The sequence below is a fragment of the Lissotriton helveticus genome, chromosome 7, assembly GCF_964261635.1.
Source record: "Lissotriton helveticus chromosome 7, aLisHel1.1, whole genome shotgun sequence".
Taxonomy (NCBI): domain Eukaryota; kingdom Metazoa; phylum Chordata; class Amphibia; order Caudata; family Salamandridae; genus Lissotriton; species Lissotriton helveticus.
The window spans coordinates 1,326,591,026-1,326,612,199 of NC_136068.1; the positions used below are offsets into that span (position 1 = coordinate 1,326,591,026).

General features: G+C 47.5%; 1 protein-coding gene across 7 annotated transcripts in view; it reads right to left on the reverse strand.

Annotated features, from left to right (window-relative positions):
* Positions 1 to 16,407: 16,407 nt before the first annotated feature.
* The window catches only part of SEPTIN9 (septin 9), a 992,168-nt gene continuing 987,401 nt past the window's right edge, over positions 16,408 to 21,174 (reverse strand). For all 7 annotated transcript variants that reach the window (XM_078654633.1, XM_078654635.1, XM_078654634.1 and 4 more), the window contains one exon: positions 16,408 to 20,477. In XM_078654633.1, the coding sequence (XP_078510759.1) occupies positions 20,345 to 20,477 (133 nt within the window). In that variant the 3' untranslated portion in view covers positions 16,408 to 20,344. The remainder of the gene's footprint in view (positions 20,478 to 21,174) is intronic.

A 21,174-nucleotide genomic window follows, 5' to 3' on the forward strand; every position in this document is an offset into this window, starting at 1 on the left:
AACATTCTCCTCTTCATCGCATGAGAGGCCCAAGTCTCATAAGGGGGGAGTGGGGGGGGGGGTGTTGAACCTGCATAGTGTGCTGGGATCGCCTCTGCCTCACTCGTACCCTCGGGGGTCTTCGTTGTAAAGACAGAAAAGTGATTACAGTCCTCACTGCGATGATCTACAAGCAGGCAATGACTGCAGGCCGGAAGTTTGTCTGTCTGTACAAATTTGTGGTGACAGTTTTTGCAAAACTTGAAAGGAGTTTTCTCAATTACTCTTTACAAGGAGCTCCCCCCACATGTACATTCTCTGAAACAGTCTAGGAAATTATTCGCCTCCTCTCGAGATCTCCCCCGGTACCTTCTTCAGATGTTTTCCATAACTTCTCCTGATCTTCGATTAAATTCTTCTTCCAAGTGTTGGAGAGATTTCAGCATGCCTCCAGACCCAACAGCAGAAAAAAAAATGAATCTGAAGATGGTGACCGAAGGTGGAAGCTTCCGGCAGAAGCACACTGACGTTACAAAGGGCAACCAAATGGAGGTGCGGCGACACCCACACCAAATGGAGGTGCGGCGACAGACCAAGAGCAAAAAACAAAAGACAGACAAAAGATTTTATGGAGAATTCCGGACCCAACCACTAGATGGCAGAATAACGCACAGTACGCGAGTCCAGAAATGATTCACACTGCAAAATCAGAGGTACGAGTTGTTAAACATTTTAAGTGGAAATAGCACCAACAAGCACCAATGAAAGTCAATGGATGTGGTAGATTGGGACCTTGGCATACTTTGAGGTGGTATGTGATGGATCCTGTAGTTAGACACACCAAGCATGACGGCCCAGTCAATGATTCTACCTTCAGACTAAGTCTGCATAACTGAAGAAAAATTTTTTCAGTGGGGAAAGGCAGCAGGCTGTATCTGGCAAAGTTGATACAAAGTCCGGCAGCCATTGGACGAGGTCCTGCTGCAGCAGTTTGTTTAGAAATGAAATGAAATGAAAAATTATATTTATATAGCGCGTACATACCCAGAGGCCTCGCAGCGCTTCAACTGATTAATGTGGCGAGGGCCGTGGTAGTTAACACGCTTTGACAAACAGGTGGGTTTTCAACGATTTCCTGAAAACCATCCGGTTGTTAATCTCCCGGAGATTCGGCGGGAGAGAGTTCCACATCTTCGCCGCCATATGTGAGAAAGCCCGGCCTCCCCAGCGAGCTTTATTGATTTTAGTTGTGGTGGCTAGATGCAGGACACTGGAGCGGAGGGTTCTTGATGGAGTGTAAGGTACAACCAAAGGGAGCAAGATAGCTGGGCCTGTTCGGTGGAAGGCTTTGTGCACAATGCACATGGCCTTGAAGTGTGTTCTAGCAGCTATTGGAAGCCAGTGGAGTTCTTTTAGGGCCTTCCTTGCTGACTGCCAACGAGGGATGTTAAACAAAAGTCGGGCAGCGCAGTTTTGTGTGACTTGGAGTCTGTTGATTACTGCTACCGGAGCTCCTAGGTAGAACGCGTTTCCATAATCCAGGCGAGAGAGTATCAAGGCCTGAACCACGATTCTCCTTGCCTGGAAAGGAAGCAGTGGGAGTATCTTCCGGAGCATTCTCATAAGTCCGACACAGGTGGAGGCCGTTTTGGTGGCCTGCACAGAGAAGACTAGTGCTTTGTCGAGCCAGACTCCAAGGCTCTTGATATGGGGTTTAGGAGAGGGAGGAGAGCCAAGACAGGCGGGCCAGATGGAAACCAGAGTGGTTGGTGCGGGATTGCCCAGCAGCATAATCTCTGTCTTCTCCCCGTTGAGTCTGAGACACGAGGAATGCATCCACTTGGCTACAGCCTCTAGACAGGGCCCCAGGGTGTTGGATGATCCCTCCGTGTGATCCAGGGAGACCACCAATTGGGTATCATCCGCGTAGGTGACAATACGCACACCAAAGGGATGGACTATCCCTGCTAGAGGGCTCATGTACACATTAAAGAGCGTGGGGCTCAGGGCCGAGCCCTGAGGAACCCCACAGCTCAGTGGATGTTTCGCGGATACTGCTTCGCCCTCAAACACCTGGAAGAAGCGCTCGTCCAGGAAGGAAGTCAGCCATTCCAGGGCCGCGCCCGACACGCCCATGCCAACTAGACGATGTAATAATGTGGCATGGTTAACCGTGTCGAACGCGGCGCTGAGGTCTAATAATATAATGGCTGCTTTCCCTCCCCGGTCCAGCACAGATCTTGTTTCTTCCATTACAGCTAATAAAGCAGTTTCGGTTCCGTGTTGGGGGTGGAATCCCGTCTGGGAGGCACATAGCAGATTATTAGATTCCAAATAGTCTACTAGGATGTTGTTGATGTGCCTCTCCAACAGCTTACTCATCCAGGGGAGAAGGGAGATAGGGCGAAAATTGGCCAAGTTGTTCTGGTCTAAGGTAGGCTTCTTTAGAAGGGCCTTAACCATCGCACATTTCCACTGGACTGGGACCGAGCTTGAGGTGATGGAGGAGTTAAGGACATCTAGGATGACAGGACGGATGGCCTCGCTGACTTTAAGAAGGGTCTGCGGGGGTGCAGGGTCATTGGGAGATCCTGAAGTAACTTTAGAGAGTATTTTATCCAATGAGATAAGATCTAAAAGAGATTACTCATCGAGCGAACAGGGAGCAGGAGAGTCCGGCTTAGTGCCTGCGGCGGTGACCAGATCCTTTGCACCAGTGGGAAAAGAGGAGTAAATAGCAACCTTCTTCTCTCAGAAGATTCAGGCTAAGTTGTTGCATCGGGCAAGCGCACCGACCGAAGATAGGCACTCAGGAGGGGGGGGAGATTAGTGACTTAGCGATTTTGAAGATTTCTTTGGGTGACTTGCAGCTAAGTTGATTTTGGAGTCATAGAATTGGGCTTGTGCGGTTTTCAGTTCATTCTTATATGATTTGATGGCAGCTCTATACTCAGCTTTCTTAGATTGCGAGTATTCTGGCCTCCAAGCTCTTTCCAATTTACGGCACGACTGTTTCATTTTTCTCAGGACAGGGGAGTACCATGGGTCTACTTTAGATCGTATTATGGAGTGTAAGGATTCTTTTGGGAGAACCTGGTCCAGGGTGTTAGTAATCCAATTATCATAATTGGAGGTGGCTATACTGGGGTTCATCGACTTCGAAGGTAAATGATCGACGAGAGCCGAATTCCACTTAGAGAGGGGCAGCGAAGCCCATTTCCTACCCCAGTGCCTGTTATTATTTTGTGAAATAGGGGGGGTGTTAGTAGACCATATAAAGGGTACTACATAGTGATCAGTCCAAGGCAGAGGTATAGGTGTTTCGACTCTTAGACTGGCAAGATTACTAAAAATATGGTCTAGAAGATGGCCCTTAATGTGCGTCGGGTGAAAACCTTTTTGGAGCATATTGATGGCTTGAAGATTAAGTCGAAGACCATTGACTGCTGTGTCCAAGGGGTCATCCAGATGCAGATTCAGGTCACCCAGCAGCGTGAGATTCGCCGACGTAAGCACTTGATTAGCAGCGACATCCGTCACCTCTGTGATGAAGTTGCTAAGAGGGCCCGGTGATCGGTAGACTAAAATACCTGAAAAAGTCGTTGTAGGGGAGAACTCGAGAGTAAAATCCAAACTCTCGCAGGCTAGTGTAGCAGGGGGGGTAACGCGGCATCTAAAAGTGTCTCTATGTATGATGGCCAAACCTCCACCTCTACGTAGCTTGCGATCCAGTTGCTTTAAGGTGTAACCCTGGGGGGTAGCCCATACTACTGTAGGATCAGTTTCCAGCTGGAGCCATGTCTCAGTTAAAAAGAGTGCATCAGGGTTGAGCTCCTCTATCAACATGGCTAGTTCAGCACAATGTTTCGGTAATGACCTACAGTTTAGAAGGAACATCTTCCAGTTATACGTAGGAGGATGTTTCTGTGTGCTTGAGATGGACAGATCCCAGTTACACGTTTTACAACGGGCCATCGGTTTTATCGGTGGGACCGAGTGTAGACATAAAGGGTTAACGGTGGGTCTTAATGCCTGCAGAGAAGAGGCGCTATATGTAATACAAGTCCCTACCATGATGCCCGGCAGAGACAGGGATCTGGGCACGTCTGGACGCAGACTGGCACAGACTGGCTTCTCTTTGGTGCCTCTTCGGCGCGTCTATGGCGCTCCCGCTGCGCGAGAGAGCAGGGGTGTAAGTAGATTGGGGGAAGGGGGAGACTAGAGCGTCACCCTCCAAAGATGGCCGCCCGGCGTGGATCAACCAGGAAGTGAGGACGCTTTTCCTCCCTCCACAACAAACAGCATGAATTGCTGTGGTGGACCGGGGAGTCAGCGTGCAAATGAGGCAGAAGAACAACAGTTTTAAAATACAATCAGCAAAAACAATTTTTAAAATAACTGCTTGCAGCAATACAAATTATCTGCCAAGCGCTAGCACAACGATGTTATAGGTCAGCAAAGCTCAGAGTGTGAGAAATTTGAATAACTGTCACCCAGACACTTTTCACGCCTTCGGCCAGTCAAGATTTTCCCCTTGGGACTGGTCTCTGAAATGGAGAAATTTCACTTCCAGCAGTGTAAGCCAGCAGGCTGTATCCAACAAGGGGTCCACAGGCTTGGGATCCTTCTCACTGAGGATCTGCTGAGATGGATTTGCAGCTTCCTAGAAGCTTCAAGCTGTTTCTTTAGCGTGAAGTTGCACCTTTACCAGATCGGTTATGATGGTTGGTCCCGGTCATTCAGCTGGAAGTCAAAATATTTTTGAAGTTCCCAAACTTTTCAGGGGTATGTCCCTTTTTCCTCAGCTCTTCACTGAAGGCTCCCGGGGAGGCTCTTAGGAACTTGTGGCTTTATCTAGCCAAGGCCATGAACAAGTCGGTGCAGGCCCAGTTGTGACTGTTCAGCTGGGAATCCAGGCAAAATAACATCTATTTTATGGGTCCTTATAGCCACATCTGAGGTCAGTCCACTGACTGCTTTGTCCCAAGACGAGGGATGTGGGGTCCCTCTCAGGGATCCAGTCATCTTCTGATCTTCAGCAGGTCCACAGTGTGTACTGTGGAGGGTTCCCTTAGGTGGCACATTTATGGTTTGCACTAGCCAGTGGGTGAGGGGAACTGCTGGCTCCTCCCAAACCAATGGGATAAAAGTTTCCAGGGGTAACACTACCCACATTTCTAGTAGTTCATTTCCCTACTGCAAACAATCCCACAGTGCACCTTACTCCTAAAAATTCAAGATAGAGAAATGCTTCCTCTCGCGTGCAGCATTTGTGCCCATCTAGAGCTGTGGTCAATCAAATGAGCAATCCCCTCCCCGGTGTCCACTCCAAACTGGTTTTAGAGGTAGCATCCCTCCCACTGGGTTTGGAGACACCTTGGCTAGTGTCGGCCTGAGGCTGGTCTTTCCCAATAACCTGAAAGCCTCACTTTGGCTCCTTTCAAGTTAACAAAGTCCCTGTGGTTACCCCCAACTGCCCTTCCTGCATTTGGAAGAAAAAAACACAACCAGACGCTCAGGCCATTTTCTCTGCTGTGGAAGCAATTTTCACACCTCATTGTCAGGTCAGCCATCCTATGCTAATGCCAATTTGCATAACTGGGCCTCAGGCAGGAAAAGTGGCACTTTCTAAAATTTACTTTTCCCACATATTTAATATAAATGGATTGAATTTTTAATAAATATGAAAAATGCACTTTAAAATAATTATTTTTTACCATTTTGTGTTAACCGATTGAATTTTATAATCTGTTCTTTGACATTCTGAAGGATCAAGCACAGCCATTCCAGTGAAAGAAGCTTTTGTAGGCTAATCACTGAAGGAACATGGCAACTTTAATATCTCACTCTCTCTCAGACACACAATTTAAAATATCAAGCACCCTTCCTTGTGGGCAAGAAGGTGCACTTAACAAGGAGTTATTATTATTGAACATCAGGGTCTCGCAACTAGTATAAAGGGAAAGTCTATAGTTTGACAGCAGGTTTTTAGGTCGCTCAAGTCCGGCATCACATAGCAGGCCTGTAGCCTGGTTTTAAAAGCCCACACTGAACGGCACAACAGGTGCGGCAGTCCTCAGGTGCCACTTAGCTTGTAGTTACTGGGTGAATTTTTGTATTTAACATCAAACACAGAAAAGGGGATGTGAGGAATGCTTGCAATAAATCTAGCCACTAACAATCTCTCTAGGCAGCTTTTCAATCTATGCTCGGACATGGGTCCTGTGCTCACTGTGCAACTGTAACCAAGCGATACCAGACATAGGAGCCCCAATCAGGGTGAAACCGGTCTTGGGTTTATTGTTTTCAGATTCAGGGAGGTGCTGGAATGTTCCTATTGGAGCAGGGTCAAGACTGATTTTCATATGGCTGGGTCAAACCCTAAGGTGGCATGTTGGGTAAAACAACAAGGGGCTGGAATGCTACCACAAGCAACTGCCAGTGGTTAGAATTATTGCAAACATTTATCCCACCACCTTTGTGTTTTAAATTTTTTTTTTCTATACCATAAAATAAGGACTTGCAGGCAAATTCAATATTTCAATCAGGAGTATGCCAAATTAATCTGCAAATGTGTCAATGCATCTGAAGTCGCATCACTAACAACCTATGCAGAAGAGATGTCTTTTGAGGGTGTGCTGCTTCTGCCATAAGGCATTACATTCTACTTCTCAAAAGAACTAGGTCAATTCTTTCTTGGAGGTACACTCCTAGACCTGTATGCTCCACTATTACTTTTCTGGTTTCTGTTCGCAGGTTCTGAAAAGTAATGTCTTAAGGGGTGCTCTTTCACTGGGATCACTACTAAAGCTTGGAACAATCTTCTTCAGGCCTTTTGCTCAGAATCAGATTTACTCTGGTTCCAAAAAATCCTAAAAACTTTACTAGGTTAGACTAGGATACCATTGGGTAGGTGCATGTTATATAAAACTCAAAATCAAAGCATAGTTAAAAGGGGAGCACAGGAGCTTTACTCCGGTTTAGGGTTGTTTACAGAATTCCAAGTCCAGCAAAACAGATAGGGCAAAAACAATGGAGGGACATCACGCCAAAGAGGATTATTCAATCCGTGGCAAGCCTATTCCAATAGGTGGTTGGACAATAGCAAAACCTGAACTAGACAATGCCCCACAGGTAAGACCGAGACAGCATATTTAAGCAGCAAAACTGACATCAACATCCGACCACCACATTCTGAGTTCTATGCTGCTGCTGTGGGGGCTGGCACAGTCAAAGTAACAGACTGGTCAAAGACTCTGGAAGCAATCCTCAGTGCCGGGCCCCTGCATTTGCAGTCACGTAGATATAAAAATACACTTTGACATTTCGGGGCAACTTTAAATTTGACTTCACAGTGGACTTCACCTAAATGCATCAGAACTGGATAGAAGCGGACTCTTCCAGCACAACTAGTGCTCAGCTTTTAGCTGAAGACAGCTCTCAAAACTACACAGAGGAGTCAAAGACGCAGAAGAATCCCCGACGGCCTCCCTTTGAGAGAGAAGAAGCATAACCCTGGGACTAAATATACTTGCTATGCTGCCAAGACCAGCTGAAGAAAGCATTTATTTGCCTGCATTGTTGAAAACCCACACTGGCAGAGCTGGAGATCAGTTATGGCATCTGCAGCCACGAGCTACCCATCTGTGCTAAGTTTTATGGAGACTGGCACTGGATCTCTGCATCACTGCTATATTGTACCCAAAGAATCTGACCAACCAAAGGGGTGTACTCAAAACAGAGGCCCCGTGGACAGGGCTGAGTCTGGTTGGAGTGGCTTTGCCTCAGCTCCTTTTATTGGTGGCGGCTGCATATGGACCGGGAAGCTCAGCACCACGAACCTTCTTCATCATGGATCAGGGCATCGTGCGTGACCTCCATTATGGCCCCTCTCCTTAGGTGGGCCAGCACCCAAACAGTGCAGCTTACAATGATCTAGCACAACATTCCTAAAACAAGAGGCCAAGGAGGACAGTGTCCCGCCAGCGCACCTGCAGTCATCACAAACCCCAGCATTGCAGGAATGAACTGAATCCTGCGACTACATCCCGAACTCAATGCCACTGCTTAACTTGTGGGACCATTACCACGGCCCCTTGTGAAGTCTGAGGGCGAGACGAACTGCAAGATGCTTATGCAACACAAACCCTTTGCTCATTGAGCAGATACTGTGCTTGGCTACTAGCCAATTTAATTGGGCTTTCAGTTCCCTGGACACAACCCCTGGTTTAGATAGAATACAGTGTTTGTCTATTTTCCAGCTAAAATGGATTTGAAAGCGGTACATTCCCCCGAGTTGAAGTGGAATCTAATTTGCTTATCCCAGTCGGCCTATTAGGAGCTAAGCCAGCTCATGGCTGATCAAATAATTCGAGTGAAGGGGTAAGAAAGGGACAGTGCTATTGGCTATGCAAGCTGAAATGCATGAATATTAATGCTAGACCACTCCTATTTCCTATGAGGTTTTTAATAATCTTACTGGCTGTATTAATCCATTTGTGGAGGGTTGTCTAGATTGTCCGAACACATGAATGTTCTTTTGGCTTGGTGTAAAATTTCAGTTGGAGAGTGGCCATTTTAATTTAATAATCCCGCATTTGTTTGAAAAAGTAGAAGCGTTAAGGGTTGCGAATGTTAGTATTGTCTAAATGTTCATTATCAAAGGTCTATTAGTCCAGTGCAGTCACTTTCAGTTATCCAAGACTAGACGAGGTGAGTAACAATTGAATACTTGTTTACAACTGTGGAGAAACCACCTGGGCACTGCTCTGACCTGTCCACTTGAATGCACCTCAAACAAAAACGGGCCTCCACTAGGGATCTAATCAGTTAGCCTACTTCACTTGTCCTCCAAGGATATGGACTTTTGCATCCACTATGTTAGGCAAGTGAGGGCGAATACACCGGCTGTGGCTTACGAGGGAATGGAATGTGAATTATAAGAAAACGGTGGCCAGCATGGAATGACCCACAGAGGGTTGGAATCCTGAAGTACACTGAATCCAGAAGACGATATGCATGGGTCCCGAGTTTGCAGAATTAGAGCTTTAAAAAAAGAAGGTAAAGACCTCTAACATATAAAATTTGATTCTAATAACCATACTTCCCCAGAGGGCTTAGGTCAGATCAGTGAAATAACATACACCTCTGGAACTTAAAGTAACCAAGCATAATTTGCCAGATGTCCTCAGTTGACAGAGTGGACATAATGCTATCTAGCCTGCGGAGCCCAGATTCAGCTCCCAGGTTAGTCTGCAGGATTTCCCCTGAAGGTCCGAGTCTGACCAAGGAGTATGTAACATGGAGAAACTTCAATCAGATGCCATTTTCAGTTCAGCCACCTAGATGAGTTTTAAGAAACGCTTTAAAGTACAAAGTTAAAACCCTTCACCAGGGCAAACCTACAACTTCTATCCAATTGGAGGCAATGTCCTGACGGATTTTGTTCAAGACATCAGAACTTGTAATGTTTTCCAGCATTATTTTTTAAATCCTTGGCAAAACAGTGCCTTAGTTAATATTGTTGAAGTTTATTATTGATTTACATATTTTACTTCGATCATTCGGTTTCCTTCCACTTCTTTTGCTTTTCCTTCGGTTTTAATGCAAAACTGGCACTATTTTCAGCTTTCCTCCTTTCTGCAAGAAATGCCTTTCCTGTGGATGCTTACTGGCGGTTTACTGTGCCTGTACATTTCTGAACTCCTTTTTCAGCGTACATGTATTTAGTTGGTGAGAGACTGAAGCCCAAGTTACATCTGTGTAACAATAAATCTGTAAGAGAGATTAGTTAGTGATAGATTCCTTACCTTAGAATATTCCCAGGCGTCAGACTGGATCCGGAAAGTTTTGCTTAGCAGTACCCCTGCGCATCAGTAGATGGCATCTTGCGGCTCCGCGTCCGTCACTGGCGTCGTCAGCGCCGAGATGACGTCACGGAGGGTACTGCAAACGAGATTACACCAGAAAGTCCTGGAGCACAGAACGGCCAAAAAAGACATCTCTCTAAACCGGACTGTCAAGGCAGTAGTGCTTTGTAAACGTGTGCAGCGAGGCCCACGTAGCTGCCCGACAAATGTCCTGCAAGGGGATGCAACGCCCCAAGGCAGAGGTAGCTGCAGTAGTTCTGGTCGAATGGTCACGCAATCCCACAGGAGGCTCCTTCTTGGTCAAGGAGTAATATGCTTTGATGCACAGAACGACCCACCGGGAGATGGACCGGTTGTGCACGGGCCAACCTTTTTTGGTGTCCACGTAGCCGACAAAGAGCTGATCATCCACCCGGAACTGTTGTGTACACTGCAGATAGAATGCGAGCGCACGTTTTGGGTCCAGACGGTGGAGCCTCTTCTTCTCTGGAAGGAGGCGGAAAGAAGGTGGGCAAAGTGATGGTCTTCCCGATGTGGAAGGGTGTGACAACCTTTGACAAGAAAGGAGGACGGGTCCTCAGAACCACATTGTCCGGATGAATAGAAAGGAAATTAGGTTTAGAAGAAAGAGCCTGGAGCTCACTCACTCTTCTGGCAGAGGTGATAGCAACCAGGAAAGCAGTCTTCAAGGTAAGAAAATGCAAAGGACAGTTATGAAGGGGCTCGAAGGGAGTGCACATCAGAAAAGTAAAGACAAGATTTAAGTCCCACTGTGGCATTATGAAGGGAACGGGTGGAAACGTATGCGTAATGCCTTTAAGGAAACTGTTAACAACCGGGGGCTTGACAAGAATGCTGATCAGGAAGCCGTAGAAAGGCGGAGATGGCCGAAAGATAACCTATAATAGTGCCCAGAGCAAAGCCCTGCTGGGCCAAAGAGAGAAGGAACAGAAGAACCCCAGAAAGAGAAGCAGAAAGGGGATCTACAGTCTTTGCAGTGCACCATGCCACAAACCTGTTCCACCTGCAGGCGTATACCGTTTTGGTGGAGGGACGCCTGGCTGCACAGACTTCGGGAGGAAGATTGAAAGGTGTCAACTGTCGCCACTCAATCTCCACGCATGGAGGTGGAGGTTGGACAGGTTCGGGTGAAGGACCGCCCCCTGCTGCTGCGACAGAAAATCCTCCCGAAGTGGCAGACGGATCGGGGTAATCGACGCTCATACGGAGTAGCTCGGGATACCATACTCGTCGAGCCCAGTCCGGAGCCACAAGAATGACTTGGGCCTGGTCGCGCCTGATCTTCTTCAGCACTCTGGGCAGAAGTGGTATAGGCGGAAAGGCATACAACAGACCGCAACTTCACTCGCGACGAAAAGCATTGCCGATCGAGTGCCGCCTTAGAAATTCTAACGCGCAGAACTGAGGACATTGCGCGTTCTCTGCGGTGGCGAATAGATCAAACCAAGGCTCTCCCCATCTCTGAAAGAGACCTTGCGCCACCTCCGGGTTCAGAAGCAATTCGTGATCCATCATGCACCGGCGGCTGAGTTTGTCCGCTCTAGCGTTTTAGAGAACCTGCCAGGTGTTGAACCACCAAGGTAAGGCCTTGACGTTCCAGCCATGTCCAGAGACGCAGAGCCTCCTGGCATAGGGTCCAAGACCCCACCCCGCCCTGTTTGTTCCAATACCACATGGCAGTAGTGTGGTCCATGAACACCTGCACTACACTTCCCCGGATAGAGGGAAGGAATGCCTTCAGTGCAAGTCGGATCGCCCGCAGCTCCAGAAGGTTGATATGGAGCCGGGACTCTGCCAGAGACCAGAGGCCTCTGATCTCTACCTCTCCCAAGTGGCCTCCCTACCCCAGGAGGGACACATCAGTCACCACTGTGTGCTCCGGTTGGGGAAGGGGGAGAGAGATCTGCCACTGACCCAATCGCGATTCATGAGCCACCACTGCAGCTGTCCTGCAGTGCCCACCGAGATCTGAACATGATCGGACAGGTTGCCCTGATGTTGCGCCCACTGGAACTTCAGGTCCCACTTCAGAGTCCGCATATGCCATCTGGCATGCGTCACCAGCAGGATGTATGAGGCCCTCAGGCCCATCCTGACCGAAACCCGGGATAGAGGCTGAAAGATCGGAATCATAGCCTGAATATCCCGGACTCGCTGCTTGGGAGGATAAACCCGAAACAGTGTCGAATCCAGAACCGCTCCGATGAAGGGGAGCTTCTGAGAGGGGCTCGGGTGCGACTTCGGCACGTTGATGGAGAACCCCAGCAAATGCAGGTCGGCGGCCATCGTGTGGAGGTGGTTTACGACCCCCTGGGGCGACCCGCCTTCGACAGCCAGTCGTCGTCGAGGTATGGGAAGACTGACATGACACCCTGACTTGCGCAGATGAGCTGCGACCACCGCCACCACTTTTGTAAACACTCGAGGGGCAATGGTAAGGCCGAAGGGGAGCACGGCAAACTGAAAATGATCGTGGCCTACCATGAACCGCAGGTAACGCTGGTGGGCCGGCAGGACGGGAATGTGAAAATAGGTGTTATGCAAGTCCAAAGCTACCATCCAGTCTCCAGGACAGCCAGGACCTGAGCCAGGGTCAGCATTTTGAATTGACGACCCAGAGGTCCAAGATGGGGCGCAGGCCCCCCTTGTCCTTCTCAGGGACCAGAAAGTAGTGGGAATAACAACCACTCCCCACTTCCGGACCTGGAACGCACTCGATGGCCCCCTTGGCCAGGAGGCTGTGACTTCCTGTTGGAGAAGAGCCAAATGATCCCCCGACAAGCGGTGGCACAGAGGAGGCATGGCTGGAGGGGAGGACTGAAAGGGAAGGGAGTAGCCCTGCAGATTATCTGCAGCACCCATTTGTCCGATGTAATTTCTCACCAGTAGTGAAGGTTGTGGCGGACCTTGCCACCCACCGGCGGGGGGTGCTCCCTGAAGCTCGGATTAAGAAGGCTTAGAGGTGGAAGCAGCGGGGGTAGAGGCAGACTGACCTGCACGCTTGTTCCCAGACCCGCCCTGTGGAAGCAACGGCCGCGGCGAGGCTGGTTCTGCACAGGCTTGCTGGAGGAGCGCACGCCTGAGTGCCTCTGCCCTGGCCACGAAAGGAACAAAAGCCAGGAGTGGCAGGGTTCTTTGTAGAAAAAACCCAAGGACTTGGCTGTGGCCCATGAGTCCTTAAAGCACTCCAATGCACTGCTGGCCTTATCACCAAAGAGGCGGGAGCCATCAAAGGGCATGTCCATGAGTGAGCCCTGGACATCTGCCGAGAACCCAGTTGAACGCAACCAGGCCTGGTGCCGCAACACCGGTCATGGAAATAGCCCTGCCCAATGAATCAACGGTGTCCAAACCCCACCTGATGGCAAACTTAGCCGCATCCTTACCTTCAGCAATTGTCTGGGAAAGGACAGCCTGCACCTCCTCAGAACAATGAGGCAAGACCTGAGCCACGGAATCCCAAACTGCGTGGGAGTAACGACCCAACAAGCAGGCAGTGTTAAACGATCGCAGCCCAAGCTGGCTAGGGAGAACAACCTCTTGCCAAATTGTTCCAGCCGTTTAGAGTCCTTATCCAGTGGAGCCGTGGGAAAGGCACTCTGCGACGTCGAGGCCTGAATGACCAGGCTCTCAGGCGCAGGGTGAGTGGCCCGGAAGGCAAGATCACAAGGCACCGAGCGATGACGCAGTTTTTATCCACTGGCGCCCCCGTGGCCGGCTGTAACCAAGTGCCCAAGAGGACTTCGGTAAGGGCCTCATTGAAAGGGAGCAGCGGCTCGACGATGCAGAGGCCGTCTGGAGCACCTCCGTAAGGAGGTTGGTCCTAAGGGCTACCTTAGGGAGATCGAGATTAAGAGCCTCTGCAGCCTGACACCACCACGGTGTAGGAAGCACCCTCTTCCATAGTAGGCAGAGGAGAGGCAAACCCCCGGTCAGAAGAAACATCAACTTCACCCGCGTCTTCCAGGTCGTTGACCCAGTCTTGCTCAGAATCACATTGCCAGGCCAGGGGGTCCTTGGACCCGTCCCAGTCGTCGACCGCCTCCGGCGTGGAGGGGGCTGGTTGCTGGGGCAGAGCCGGAGCCAGAGAAGGGATGAACGGCGTCAGGAACGGTGCTGAAAACGGTGCCGGCCAGGCCCGCCTCACAATTCGGGTCCCAGGCCGTAACGAAATTGTCCAGGAATTGGGGCAGGGGTGGGATAAACTGTATCCAGTGTGGCACCGGGGGTGGAGCAGAGGGCAGCACCAGAGCCGGCAGCGCTGCACCTCGTGGTGCCAGAGCCAGCAGCACAGGATCCTGTGGAGACGGGGCAGATGGCGGAGCCGCCGGGCCAGCAGGATCTGGACTTGGGACCGTGGGGCCCGAAAGCACACCGACAGGAGCCCGGGGCCTAAAAAGGCAGTCCATGGCAGCAAGAAACTCTTGCATTTGTTGGGGAGTCGCAGACGGACCCGGGTATAGCGGGTAGACCGCGGAACTCCCCGGCTCCGGATGAACCGCAGGGGCGGAGCCCCAGTCCCCCTCCGGGGAGCGACGGAGGGACATCGGAGAGCGAACACGCTTCTTCGACTCCTTTTTATGGCGTCGCTTACCGGAATCCGAAGGCGAAGACTTGGAGCCTGAGGAGCGACTGCTCCGGTCCCGCGAGCGGTCTCGGGATCGGCCCCTAGACCCGGAGCAGCGATGAGAGGAATGCCGGACCTCCAGCAATTTCCGGCACCGCTCCCGCAATGCCTTCGGTGCCATGTCACGACATTCGGCAGTCGTGGTCGGTCTCCAGGCAGTAGAGGCAAACATCATGGGGATCCGCCACTGACATGTTACGGTGGCACGACCAGCAAGACTTGAACCCGGGCATCCCTACGTGCACCAGGAGAAAAAAAGGGGAGACAAAAGTCTCAAACAGTAGTCAAAAAGTGACTAAGGTACGTGCTCAATCCGGATCTGCGATTGCTGGCGTGGAAAAAGAAAGAACTGACGTCAGCGCGCATGGGTGGCGCCTAAGTACCCTCCGTGATTTCATCTCGGCGCTGACGACACCAGTGACGGACACGGAGTCGCAGGACGCCACCTACTGACGCACAGGGGTACTGCTAAGCAAAACTTTCCAGATCCAGTTTGACGCCATGGGATATTCCAAGGTAAGGAATCTATCACTATTGTGTCTCTTTCAGATGTTAATTTTCACTGTATCAATGTAATGGTTAACTTATTATGCACAGCCATATGAATGTTCTTCATTATTGCCGAGCTACAGAAGACGAGCCAAAGTTGTTCACATTAACACCTGATCAACAGTGTCAGAGTTACTAGTAGCAAAGACAATATGGAGCGGTCTCTTGCATAGGTATAGTGTTAAAGGAATTCCTCTAAAAGTAACCCTTTGTCCTCAACAATACAGCAGAAAGCATGCACAGAAGCCCAAAATAAAACAAGAAAAAAAGACTAACAGAGCTTGGACGAGTGGCAACAGATCTGTGGGCTGGGGAAGGGACAGAACAGAGGGTGAGGGAAATGGAACGGGGGGGGGGGCACATACGGAAGAAGCAAGAAAACACTTCCCTGGAGTGCAGAAAGAAAACATTAGATCCACAATGACAGCCAGGAAGGACACAAGTCATCAATCAAAAGTAAAGTAGCAAAACTATGCTTTTTGAGGGGGGTGGGACAAAATAAGAGGAAGTTAAGTTATCAAATAGGAAACAAGGAAATGAGTGACAAGAAAGCCAATCTGTTGTAAGCAGCAGGCTGACCCGACTATCACTTTAAGTGTAGGTATTGTACAAACAGATCTATTAACCTTAGCAGTCTGTAAGAGAGACTAACAACAATTAGTAATACAAAACAGGCCTCTTGTTCGCTACGGCAAGTCTATGCTTTCCAATTTTCTGAGAACGCACATTGCTTTTAGGCTGGCAATCATCGATGAATAATAAGTTCTCTTTGGCACCAATTAACAGGTTCTGTGGGGCTAACACACTAAAGCAGGAATCCGCAAGAAGGAGCAATGTGCGCGAGCCAGGAAGCTATTGCATGGCAGTAAGAAAATGAGTCTTGGCTGGTTGTAAATACTTTAAGAAAAAACGATTCAAATTAAATTTGTATCCCAATACATAATGGGATGCCAAGCAGTGAAAATGCAGGGACAAAACAGTATTAAAATGTATGCGAAAGATTAGGTGACTAAAGTACTGGCGTTGGTAACTAATTCTTAGGGGACGGGGACACTGCATTTCCACAAGGTTTCCCTTCTAGGTTCAACACACAACAATTCCAGAGCTCCTTACTTTAAGAAATGAATGACAGCAGTGCAAGCATCCATCATACTTCGCACAGGAAGCAAACAATGTTGCCACCACAGACATAAGAGGTAGGGCCTGGCCTGGGCATAAGCAGTTCAAACTGCGCATCAACACATGATAACCTACCAAAGTGTTTGAATACGAAGCTTTGATGGCAGAGTTCTTAGTTTCTCAAACAGGCCGACAACCTTAATCCACCAATGCATCAAAGAAAGATAAAATAACACAAAAATCTGCATTTTCAACATTTATTTTAGGAAATACATATTAAAACATAAATTTGTTTTGCTTTTTATTTATACAAAAAGGACTAAATTTGACAATGCATATAACCAACACAAAGGGCATTTTATTAAAATCGTGACAAAAAGAATACATTATTTTGAGTTAAAAAAAAAAAAAAACATCGGGCTATGATGAAGAAATAAAAAATTGCTTTCCTTGCTTGAACCTGCTGAAGGATCAATTGGACCCAATGGAAAATAAAACAAAAAATGACAGCTCTTGAAGTGCATGAGATTTTTTTCCATTTTAAAATTTTTCTTTACATTTGAAATATATATCTATATACTATTAGTTAATACACATTTTTTCATTTTGCTAGAATATAGCATGTCAACAAGTACACCATTTATTTCCTTTTTTCCAACAAGCCAACAACAACGTTACAGAGTTCTGTACTTGTTAGGAGAAAGTGTGTTCCAAGGTTGAGGGGTATACTGTAAGGCTGCACCCCTCTACGCTTGCAACATGGCATCAGCAAGACCCACGGCAAATTGAGTGGGACAACTTATGCCAACTAAATACCAAAGATTCGCCAAGGAGAGCAATTTTTCTCTTCCTGGGAAGAAATAACTTATTGTTTAAAACAAACTGGCACAGTCTACAAAGCAAGGAAGGAGATACTCGCACCAAGGCATGATTTGAGGGTCTCTCCGGGAAAATGACCATTACGGAGCAACAGTTTAAAGCGACCACAAAACATGCATATTATTTGCTATATCATTCGTTACTTTCAGCAGCTAACTTGACTTAAACGGGCATTATGCAACCGCTAATTACCTGGCTGGATAAGGCTTCCCAATTCGCAGGGTGATTATTGCCAACATTATTGCTAAAGCATTCCTGTGGGAAGAACCTACATCCTCTCTACCCTTTGCTTTTCTCCGCAGGTGATCCGCCTTCTCCAAAGACATCTTTCCGTGTTCACCCATGCTTCGATGACCTCTACAGGTTCATCAGCGCACTCTATGGATAAGTAAGCATTGGCACTAGACGGACCAGAGCTAAATGTGCACATAACATTACCTTCTTCGCCTGTTCCTCTCCCTACCAACTTGACTTCACGTGCAAACTGAATTATCGAGATATTACCTGCTTCCAAACAAGTAGCTCCGGGATTCTGCACAAATCTGTTCCTTGATACTGAAGTTTTGCATCCTACCAGAGGTACATTAGGCAGATAATAGTTAATGCGGGAGCCATCCACACAGTCAGCAAGGACATAGGATATGCTGGGGAAGAGCCCAAGTCACTGGGAGGGGGGGCTGCAGTCTACCCACTCAAAGTTATAGCAAGATCCTCTCCTAGATAGTGGGTATGAAGGTTTACAAAAGATAAAATGGGAGCTCTAACAGTCTTAGTACACAAACATAACCCAGAATCAATACTACCACCTTGCACTTAGGCACAAACATTTCAGAGGTTCCACCAAAATAGTCACTTTGAAGATTTCGTTTCACATACCTGCACTGGGAGATTTCAACTCCCATCCACCAAGCGCAAGCATCACAACCCGTCTTACCCAAGCCACAGATCGATCCGCAAGGATTTGTGCACGTGTGTTTGTGAATGGTCCATACAAGATACTTTTAAACAGACGTGTGGACTTTGTGTCACTAAGAGAAATCACCAGAGTTGTTTTACAATATGCACAAAATCCCCAATTCAAACTCAAAACATTAGGTTTTGCACATTAGGGTGAGCAACCATGCCAACAATCAGTTTACCTCTGGTGACTGACTGGTCTATGGAGAAATCTGGGTATATGCTAACAGGCCAGAAGGGCAATGGAACAGCCACCAAGACACACACGTGTCTCACTGTGCTCAATCCTGAACAACCTTTCATTACCCCTTTGGGTGAAGAGATTAATTAGGCAGCCTGCCCAGTTGGCATTTCAGAATTCCCAGTTGAGAAATAGATACAGCAAACCACCATGACCACACTCCTCTTTTAAGATACAACATAAGTCCTGAACTAAACATTCCACTGAAATAGGGCTCCCGAGACCCAGAGTACCACGTATTTTGATCAGTTCCAGCAAGGCTTTTTGGAGCACTTGGTAAAAATATCCAGCCACAAAACAGTTACACAAAAAGAAAAAGGAATTTAAAAAAGTCACAACTCTGAAGCAACTGCGAGGCTAACTTCCCTGTACAAAAGGCACTTATGTTGTGTTGGACGGTTTACCAAAAGAAGATAATTTGCAACTTTTACTACGGAGCACACTCTTTCATAGGCATTCAATGTCAACCAGAATTGGCTCTCCTTGCTTTGAGCATCAATAGGAAGTATCGGTAAGGGAATGCCCTCTACCCCTTCAACAGTGGGAATTGAAGGGGGTGGGGCGAAGACAGAATGGAGTGAACTAAAGAAACTCCAACCGGAACGATTGCAAAGGTTGCCTCAATATATTTAGTTCTGTTCCACAAAATGTATCCAGAGGTCTGATGACTAAGACAGTGGAGCTCGATGCATTTCCTGAAACAAACCTAGACTGTTCAGTCCAGGAAGGTCCTTAGAGGCTTTGCCAACTCACTGCTGCAATGTTGTCATTTAATGGGAGAAATAAACGTGTACATCTTTTCCTATTGTGGATGCAAAATTCACAAATGCATTCAGGGAGAAATCAAGCAAGTCATACGGTGAGCCTTATCTGCTAGGTAGGGCTCAGATCTTGCCGTAGTTAATAAGAAGGATGTTTTGGAACTATGCCTACCCGTTCAATGCATAGAGTTCAGTCTGAGAACTAGGACCAGGAGTAGAACATGCAAAAAATATGCTCGTAATTGAAGCAAGAACATCAATAAATTTCAATTATTTAAAAAGTATACCACAACCAATGTCATTTTACTATTTAAGGCTATACTTTGTTAAATAAAATGAAAAGCTGCTTGATTTAAAACATTTAATAATCCAAAGAGCTTCAGGTGAGACAGGAAGAGGACCAGCAGGACGATGGAATCAATCATAAAAAGGATTCTTCAACGCAATAAAAGCTTATATGTCAACGCAATTATGAATGGTTGAATTGGCTTTGCTGGTTACAATCCAATATTTGTGGAGTTCACATGGTGTTTGATGGTGAGTGCGCCTCACAATGTACTCAGCATCAACAGCAAACAATGATTGCTGGCCATCTTAAAGCCTGGGAACTCATGCTCGTCTTTTCCCCTACACACGAAGGACAGTTATTAGTCAATAATTCATCCAAGGATTCCTTCAAGCCGCTGTCCTCGTTGTGGTAGAGTATATCTTGGGTTTCAACAGGTCACATTTTGCATTCACAGCTGGGTCAACATAAATCACTACTGGCAGAAAAAGGGAGTGCGATATGAGAGCGGTGACTGGCAGAATAATACTGGAAACCTCAAACAAGCCTACTACATCAACCATCACCGTCCTCTCCACCACCTCAGGTTGTTGTTTTGGCATCAGTACATTAACAAGGCAGGCTAGGTTGAGACAGTATAGGGAATGTGGCATGGCACTTAGACCTAGCTGTATATTGCAGTCTTTAAAAGAAAAAGACAGGAGAAAAAAAAAAAAAAGTATACAACTGAAATGTAGAGAGGCACCAAGAATCTATCAACCCCGATAAGAGTAAATAAGATGCTTTTAGCACAAGGAACAATTTCACAGTGTCCAGTCATGGCACAAGTTACATATTGTTAACATACTCGTCTGTGGATGGAGTGGTTACATCAATCCCCCACCGCCCAGTCACTGGAGACCGGAACAAACCCTAAACCTGATCCACATCCCCCTGAATGCCATACTCCCTGGACAGTTTCCTCTATTTTGGTCAAAGTCACAATGGCAGGATGGAAAGGTGCGAGGATGAAACATTCTACCGGAACCAAGGTTCCACTGCACAAAGGGCTGGGCGTTACATTTCGTTGGACAGGTGGTCTTTGTCGGACATTCCATTAGAGAGCACGTTTCCCTCATTGAGGCGCCGCACCCGGTATGCCTCAAAATGGATGCTGCTGGTGATGTCCTTGATGTTTTGCATGTGGGTTCTGTGGAGGAATAAGACAGGCTTCTATTAGAAATCTGGAACTGGACACATTGCATCTCACAGGAAAAAGACTTTTCCTCCCGACAACCCCACCCTCCACCCAAATACCATTACCCCAGAGACTAAGGGATAATTAGAGTGCAAATCTAGCTACAAAACAATGGACAGCCGTACAATAAGAATACATCACTTGCCTGTAACACTTTTTTTTAATGACCTAGTTGTATATCCATATGGAGTGTACTCTTCTCCCACTTAGTGTGGGGTTACAGATAATATAACATTTTTCTTCAAATACTTTGTTTGGGCTTTTAAAGTGAATGGAATGACTCCTGGTAACACTGCTCGAAAGTTACAATGCTTCAGGAATCAGACAACTTTAGACTGTTTTCGTTTTTTTCCTCTCACAGTGATGGGGTCTCTGCGTGTGGTGTAATGCAATATTGATGCTCTTTTCTTTCTTGCCATACTAATTTCCAGAAAATGGGAAGGGTAGTAGGTTTTCTGTTTGTAAAGCGTGTTGCTGTAGATCCAATGGTGTGTAAAGACTGGCAACCAGTACCCATAACCTCATAAACAGCAGCTGGCAGAAAGTAGCAGCAATAAGATGGATTAGGGTTTAACACAATTTGACAGACTTGCACTTCCTTCCTATCTTTGACCATCAGCCCAGTAGTACTTAGTGAAAATGCTGAAGC